At 37.5% G+C, this 9,024-nt stretch overlaps 1 protein-coding gene across 1 annotated transcript; it reads right to left on the reverse strand.

Annotated features, from left to right (window-relative positions):
* Positions 1-3,352: 3,352 nt before the first annotated feature.
* On the reverse strand, positions 3,353-5,424 carry LOC140983358 (clathrin light chain 2-like). Its single transcript, XM_073450421.1, has 3 exons — positions 5,035-5,424; positions 3,980-4,133; positions 3,353-3,889 (listed from the first exon to the last, which is right to left on the reverse strand). The coding sequence occupies exons 1-3, from the start codon at positions 5,325-5,327 to the stop codon at positions 3,353-3,355; spliced, it is 984 nt and encodes a 327-aa protein (XP_073306522.1). The 5' UTR covers positions 5,328-5,424.
* Positions 5,425-9,024: the final 3,600 nt, after the last annotated feature.

Raw genomic sequence — 9,024 nt, forward strand, 5'->3', positions numbered from 1 at the left:
GGCCAACGGTAACTTAAAATTTGTCAACTTTGTATCTCATGTCTCTATCAATCAATCAATCCCCCTGTCTCTTCCAATGCCATTTGCTACAACAACTGCCATACACATGCACATATATATTCGGATCTAGGAACAAACTTCATTGGGTAATATGTAATTAGAAATAAATTTTTAAAAAATGTCATATATAATATTTGGCTTAAGATAACGTAAATCATATATATTATATTGTAAATTGAGGGTAGCTCAAGAATTAAATAAAATATATTATTTAAAAAGCATGGATGTGGGTCAAGGTAGAGCATGTGCGGGGAACATGCATGTTTAAAAGGGCAACCTTTCATGTTCACAAGTTCCGACCTTTTTCGGCCGACACTCGCTGGAATCAATAAACGTTAGTTCACTTTCTATCCCAAGCATTCTTGAGGGTTTGGACACATGTATTTGTGTACATTTTATGTCCATGGAGTACTCTCGTTTAATTTTTCAACCTTAATTAAAGGCCAATTTTTTTTCCTTTCTTTTTTGTCAAGTTCTTGATAATATCATAAAAGGTCTTCTTACGATTTACGGAAAGTTACGATGATTACGGATGAATTCAACACAAATAAAGATTGTAACGATTATCTGGGAACAGTTGTAAATTCAAAATGTGAAGATAACTAAAATAAGAGTAATTGGTTGTTCCACGGTCTCTGTCGGCAGATGTGGATGCATAAAAAGCTGCTGAAGTTAAACTGAACCTGAGCCTACCAGCACATGAAATGGTTGATCAGTTCGAAACGGGCAAATTCTTTTTCTTCCTTTTTTGATTATCGAGAGAAATATTTGTTGTAATTGGATTTAAGAAATTATAATAAATTGCAAAAGACGCGGAAAATTGTATTATATTCACACTTGATCTTGTGTATAGTGTCATCCAACCAAATATCTACAGGTGTATTGAAGATACTATGGGCCGAGTCTACTGCACTAAGTGTTGAACCATACATTTATTTGACTTCCCCCTCAGACGATTGAACGAGAGAGCAGACAAGCTTGGTGAGAGCATATCTGCTATTTGATCAAAATTAAAGAGAGGGAACATATTTGTTAAGATTGGAACTTAGACCTAACTCAACCTCAAAAGCTGGCTCAAGTGGGGAGGATTGTCCAAGTTCATATATACAACTCCCAGGTAATTTATCCAACCGATGTAGGACAACTAACACACCCCCTCACTCCCAGGAATGAACATCTGGAGCGTGAAGTTTACAAATAACCCAACTATGGGCAGAACGGGTGGTCCAACACATAACGGTGGAACCTGAGTTCTGATACCATGTTAAGATTGAAACTTGGACCTAACTCAACCTCAAAAGCTAGCTCAAGGGGGGAGGATTGTCCAAGCCCATATATACAACTCTCAGGTATTTTATCCAACTGACGCCCAAGAATGAACATCTGGAGCATGAAGTTTACAAATGACCCAACTATGGACAGAACGGGTGGTCCAACACATAACGGTGGAACCTGAGTTCTGATACCATGTTAAGATTGAAACTTGGACCTAACTCAACCTCAAAAGCTAGCTCAAGGGGGGAGGATTGTTCAAGTCCATATATGCAACTTCCAGTTTATTTATCCAATCGATGTGGGATAACTAACACACCCCCTCACGCCCAGGAATGAACATCTGGAGCGTGAAGTTTATAAATGACCCAACTATGGGCAGAACGGGTGGCCTTATTATAAGCAGTCCAACACATAACAGTGGAACCTGAGCTCTGATATCATGTTAAGATTGAAACTTCCACCTAACTCAACCCCAAAAGCTAGCTCAAATGGGGAAGATTGTCCAAGTCCATATATGCAACTTCCAGGTTATTTATCCAACCGATGTGGGACAACTAACAATATTGATCGGCAACAGATTTGGAAATGACTTTTTCACTGACAAAGTGTAGATCAAACACGTGTGTGGTGCGTGGATGAAAACCCGGATCAGCACTTCCTGCAATTATGCTAAGATTGTCACACCATACAACTGGAACACCAGAGAGTTGAATGCATGTGAAGTTCCGGAAGAAGAGATTGAACCCAAATAAGCTACTCAGCTTCCATGCTTGAAACCACAGCTTCTTTCTTAGAGCTCCGTGAAATAGGAGAACCACCAAAAAACCAACAGAAACCAGCATCGGAATAATTTTATTTCGAGAACATGTTAAATTTTGAGAACTTATTTTAGTTACGTCTATTTTCATTTTATTTAAGTTATAAAACGCTTCCATAATTTTATTTCGTTTTCAGAATTTTTATTTTAAAGACAAGATTATTTTGAGTTAATTTTGAAATAGAACTACGTACGGAACTTGTTGTTTGACGATTATGTTATTTTTAAACAACGTCGGAGTTGACGCACCTGGATCACGAGGCGTGACACCTTGAGGAGGGAATTATTTGTAGTGAGATTATGTAACTTGGTAAGGTAAACAACAGTATGGAATGCGTCTTCAGAGAAGGATAAACGCAATGAGGCTTGCCAAAAGAGATACGTCGATGCTTTCGTTCCACAACACTATTTTAAATTTCTCAATGAATTATAAGTACAAAAGATATTATAATTTAGTAGGTTATAGAATTTTGAAATGTAAAATTTTTTGGTTGTGGTTATGTTTACTTAGACGAAATTCTGCAATAAATTAAATAAATCATCAAACTAACAAAATATATTACATAATTTATTATATCAATAACGATTGATTTGATTTATTTTTATCAAAAATTTGAACTAAATAAGTTTTTTCGATTAACTTAAAATTGATGCAAATCATACGATTTGTTTTGATTTTACGGCTAGATTTATTGACAAAAACTTGTGTGATACGGTCTCACGGGTCGTATTTGTGAGACGGATCTCTTATTTGGATCATCCATGAAAAAGTATTACTTTTTATGCTAAGAGTATTACTATTTATTGTGAATATGAGTAGGATTGACCCACTCAGATTTATTTTGGTCCTGCCTGAACTGTTGGGATTGTATTTTCTGATTTGATTTATCATAATCAAGTAACTGAACTGCTGGCTTGCTTTCTTCTATCAAGCATTCATCCTTACATTGAGAGGGCACCAAAACAAAATTCCAAGAAATTTTGCAATGTCAGTGAGGACAAGGAACTGGGAGAATGACCAAGTGATACTCATTTTATTACAGAAAAAAGAAACACAAAACAAGTTAGGACAATGCCCGTTCGCAGCCCCAACAAATTTGTCAAAACAGATTATTACTTCATAATGGTAACAACAAATAACATGAAATAAAGACTCAACCACAAAATCTTCTTATATATTGATATAAGATTCAATACTCATCAGGCATTAGCAAGGGTTTCTGTCTTCACGGACGTTGCATCAGGGGTCGTTATTTTAGGAGCAGCATCGGCTTTAGTGTCCAAATCAGGCTTGTCCGCTTCAGCAGGGGATGCAGTTTGTGTAGCGTCCTTTCCATCCTTAGAAGGGTTTGGCGTGGCAGAATTCCCGTCCTTTCCATCCTTAGACGGATTTGGCGTGGCAGAATTCCCATCCTTTCCATCCTTAGATGGATTTGGCGTGGCAGGATTCCCATCTTTCGCATCCTTACCTTCTTTGGCTTCGTCTTTTTTGGGTGGAATCATATGGGGTGGAGGAGTTTGCTTCAGCTTCTGGAGGACTTGTCGCATTCTCGACATGTCGGTAGGTTTCCCGGGCTTCGGCCCTTGAATAACCTCAACCGAAACTTTCTTTTCGTCTTCTTTTTTGCCTCTCCTCTTCTCGATTTTGGAAATTTCACGGGGTATGATCTCCGCTATCGCTTTCCAGTATTGCTTGTCAGCTTCTTTATGAAACTTCTCTTGGTTGGCTAGATAAAGCTGCATCAAAAAATTGCAAAAAAGGAATTCCTCATTCGTATGTCATAAATTTCTAAAAACTATATGTATCTAACATGAATTTGAATTTACTTTCTCTCTTTCCCTATTCTGGGCCATATTAGTCTCGCAATTCTGAGTCCTTTTCTCGTAAAATTGCCGCTTGTACTCCTCAGCTTCAGCAATTATCTGATCCCTCATCTCCTTCTCTTTCTTCTCTTTCTCCTCAAGATAAATGGCATTTTGGCTGCAAAGAAAATAAAAGAGGTGTTAGATTCATGCGTAGACTGACATGAAAACAAGAGAGATGTTAAATTCATGCCATAGAAATGTTTGTATTTTATACTCTTTTTCTGAAGAGGATCATACTACAACTGAAAAGAAGGATTAGACCAAATTTCAGATGCCAATTGCAAAAGCACAAATTGCCATTATAACACATTTAACCAATGTGTTAGCAATGCCTTTTCACTTAATTTCTTCAAAGTAATGATAAAAGCTGCGTAAAATCTCCTGAAGAGAAATGATCCTTAGATCCAACCACGACTCTCGATCATGAAACCTGTGCATCACCAGTTTGGTGTCAAGACACGTCGAGTTAGTTATAAATATTCAATATTCAGAGTAGTCACTCCAAATATCTAATGATCCAGGGCTGGAACCAATCTTTATAAGAAATAACCTGATCATTATTTATGCAACTTTTTGAAATGGGAAGACATTGAAGTGAGCTTCGAATCGCGTAGTGGTTCATGCCACCCTGGGCGAACAACCAAAATTGCTATGGGTGACATATGGATTGAGTTGGAAATATGCCCCCACCTAGAAAAACTCACTTCACTCAAATTTTGAACAAATATGAAAATTTACATGTAAGTTTCCCAAAATTATGTCTTTGGAGTGCTCCACGTAAATATGTTTCTGTGGAAGAGAATTGGCAAGCTTAAATGAAACCAGCTCGATGAAAATTCACGAATTTGATACCAAATAAAAAGCTGATTTAAAGCATTAATTAATACAATTCACAATCATCGAAGATTCATGCACCTCACGCACGTAGACTCGTCGGAATCTGTGCAATCATATGATCGAACAATAATAATGTTATTCGATGATAAGAGTATTCCAGGAAAAGGGTAATTAATTACCGACGCCATTCTCGAAAAGCGGAGCATTCCTCACGCATCTGACTGGGTTCCGGAAGCAGAGGTCCTCCGCCTCCTCCTTCAGGCGATGTGAAAATCCCTTCATTATCGTCATCCGCCACGCCGTACGGCTTCCCGTTCTCATAACCGCCATAGCCATAATCATCTGTTGAGTAATGCATGTTATTTTCGGGGCCCATTGGCGGTGGTTCGGCATCGTTGCCACCTTCGAAACCGTACTGCATGTCATCTTGGATCCCCTCAACGGCGAACCCTCCATCATCAAAAGAATCCATTTTCCTAAAACCAGATCTTCTTCGATGTGTATGTATTATAATGGAATGTATTTAACTAACAGTGTATGTGTGATGCCATCGGAAAGATTTAGGATCGATGGAGAAGAAAGCGGTGCATTTCTTTAAAAAATTATTTATTAATATTATAGTTGGAGAGGAATAATCAGGATTTGCGTAATTAGTTATAAGCATTGTTTTGACCCGTGATCGAACCCAACCGGTCAATTTTTAAAAAATGATTCAATTGATCNATATATAAAACCAAATTGAACTAAAAAAAATTGTGAACCGGTCCAACAAATTTTTGATCGATTTGATCGGTTCTGACCAATTTAATATTGATCTGATCAGTTTGACAAATAAAATGATTTTTTGTCGATGTCCAAACCGAACCCGTGACTGGTTTCCGATATGGTCCGATCCAATTATATAAACACTTGTTATAAGTACTTTGAGAAGTGGGATATACGATAAATGTTGCGCTCGATTTTTTATTTTATCAAAATGTTAGAGGAGACAAAAATTTTAGTAGTTCGGTTCCTTGTACGAACTCGAAGCTCTAGGATTGTCTGAAAACAGTCTTTCAGGGCCTATCCCTCCATCTGTTAGAAATCTATCGTCACTGATGTGATCTCACTGTAACGAATGAGCCGGGATAGGGGCTTCAACGAATCAAATCAGTAATTTTTTTAGTGTTTAGGAATTTGAGTGAAGATAATGGCTTCAATACTATCTGCAAACAAGAAAGGAACTCATGAATGGATGCCGGATGGGTATCCGGTGTAGTCACTCGGATGCTAAAGTCAGCAAGTTTGTCAAAGAAAATCACAAGCAATATATGTGGCAGTGTAACATGGCCATGTTTTCAAACCTGGCCAGGTGCTCCTCGGGGTCCGCAGTGCCATCATAATCTTTTACTTTGGCGGACTTGAAGTTCCTGGCAAGAGATTCCTAGACAATGATATCAGCAAATGGGCAACCCTTAGCAATTGCCCGAGAAATACTACGGCTTTCCAACTGCCCTTCTAGAATCTTCATTTTCTGCCTAAGTTCCAACAACTCCTCGGCCACGGTAGATGATTTGGATCCAGCACTAGATTCCTCATCTTATCCTCTCACCCCCTCCTCCATCAACTCTTGCTCTTGCTCTTGCTCATTCTTCTGCCTCCCTCCAGGTGATGTAACTTGATGAGAAGTTTCTCTTCTGGCCAAAGCCTTATCGACTGCTTCAGCTATAAGTCTGGCCAATTCTTCCTCGGTCAAAGTAATAAGATTGGGTCCCCTGGGAGGAACGCCACCTTGTTCGGAAGCATGCGGTGACCCCCAGGAGCCCGGAAATTGTCTTGGTTAGTTCTTCTAGTATGAGTCATATCAACGCCTTAATCTCAGTCACTTAGAGTTCTTTCCATAGTTATTTGTGGCCTGGTAGGAGAGATTCCCGAATCACTTACAAAACTTCGAAACCTGACATTTTTTCCAGGTATCTCCGTATATGTTAACAGTTTTACAGGTACTTTTCCTTCTAGTCTCTTCAACATATCATCCACGTCTTATTTCGATGTTAGCGATAATCAACTTCACGGAACCATAACAACTAGCATCGCCCTCATGCTTCCTAATTTGCAGAGTCTGTATCCGACGAACAACGGTTTTACTCGGGCAGTTCCAGCGTCCATCTCGAATATTTCATCCTCTAAAAAACAGTGATCATATTTCTTTAGAAATCAAAATTTAATTTTTTATTATACAATTGTTATTTAGATGTATCGCATGTGTGTTCATTCTAGTGTATATTATATATATGTGTGTGTGTGTGTGTGTCCCTTTTGTCTCTCGACGCAGATTCTATATAGAGCCAAAGGCTAAAAGCTATCTTGGCCAATTATTTGACAAGGATTATTCACCCCAAGCTCGGTGGCTCTACATGATCGATCATTGAGCGACAAAGGGAATGACATGCACATACGTACTGTGTCAAAATTTATTATAGAACATACATCATATTTTAGTATGACAAAATATATAAGGTGGAAATTATATAAAGTTTTAATAAAAATCATACCAGCCTGTTCTTGCCACGCGTTGTTTCACTATTCCTGTATTTATCACACAATATATATAATTTAATAAATAAATAAAATTCTAAAAACACGAACAAGATTCAAGGCATTCACATTAAATTGGATCGGTCCATAATAAATTTACAACCCATTTAATTCGTTTCAACTTTTGAAACTCGAAAAATATTAAATACATCGAATGACTGCTAATTTTAGGATTGGTCCACTTCACTCACGTGTATGTGGCTTAGAAGTAAATTCTTGATTATTATGATTATTATTTCTCCTAAACGTGTGACCCTTTCAAATGCACAATGGCTAAAAGGGTTAATAGCCTGTGACAATTGTTCCTTTTTCATGTGATCCATTATCACTTCTTTTACTGATTTTTCCTGTCACTTACTTCACTTCAATTTTCTTGTTTATAAATAATATGATATATACAAATTAATTGTTTGCATATTTTCTTTATCTCTTTCAACCTTTTCGTTCTTCAAAGGAAGAGGAAATAGAATACGAGAAGATGGGGAGTTTCAGAAGTGTTGTTATTGTTCTTGTTTTGCTTAGCGTGGTCGACGTACATGCGATGCATATCGATAACCTACGTTCGCGCATGATTCTTTTCCTTATTTTTTGTTACTTGTATTATATATGTTATTTTTAGTTACATGATGAAATTATATGGCTAACTCCAAATTTTTTTATCTTATATAACAGGCTCGTATCAAGCACAATATCATAAAAAGGAATTTATGGCGAAATCCGATCTCTACCGGGTCAAAAAGATGCATAAAAGAGCTGATCCGCTACAGATTGCCGGGTCCAGCTTGCCGGATTGTACTCACGCCTGTGGATCTTGTACGCCGTGTCGGTTGGTTATGGTTAGCTTCGTGTGCTCGTCACTTGAAGAGGCTGAGACGTGCCCAATGGCTTATAAATGCATGTGTAACAATAAATCTTATCCTGTTCCTTAGACAACCATCCATCTTCATTAATTTTACTTCTTTTGTTTTTTTCAATTTGTTATTTGTTCTTCTTTATTTTTGGACCTTGGAAAGGCTTCCGTGTAAGAAAAAGAGTTCATTGGTAGTTACATGTAGTTTTATTACATATAATATATATCGTATGGATATAGTTATTGATGTTTTAGCTCTTTTACAAGTTAATTCAGTTCACTCTTTTGCTCTTGAACCTTGAGGTGTCAAAAGTGAACCCGACCCGAGTCAACTCAAAAAAATTCGGGTTTGGGTTGGTGGTTTTCAGGTTCGGGTTAGATATGTTTTGAATTTTTATAATTTTATCTTATTATTTTGTTGAATAATAAAATAATAAATGACAATATCCATATCGGGTTGATCACGAGTTTGATCGAGCTGGTCCGTGTTCAGGTTGTTTCTGGTTCAAGTTGACGAGTTTGATCGAGCTGGTCCGTGTTCAGGTTGTTTATGGTTCAGGTTGAAGGTTTTTTTGTAGTGTCTTTGCTTGGATCTTATCCGAACCCATCCATGATTGACACACTTACTTAATCTAAATGGCTGCTATCACTTGATTAAATTATTTAAAAATATAACGAGAAGTTATCACCACGTGGATGGGGTGACATAAATATTTTGAATGGAAATATCAAAATTTTCAAG

The sequence above is a fragment of the Primulina huaijiensis genome, chromosome 1 (assembly GCF_012295235.1).
Source record: "Primulina huaijiensis isolate GDHJ02 chromosome 1, ASM1229523v2, whole genome shotgun sequence".
Lineage (NCBI taxonomy): Eukaryota > Viridiplantae > Streptophyta > Magnoliopsida > Lamiales > Gesneriaceae > Primulina > Primulina huaijiensis.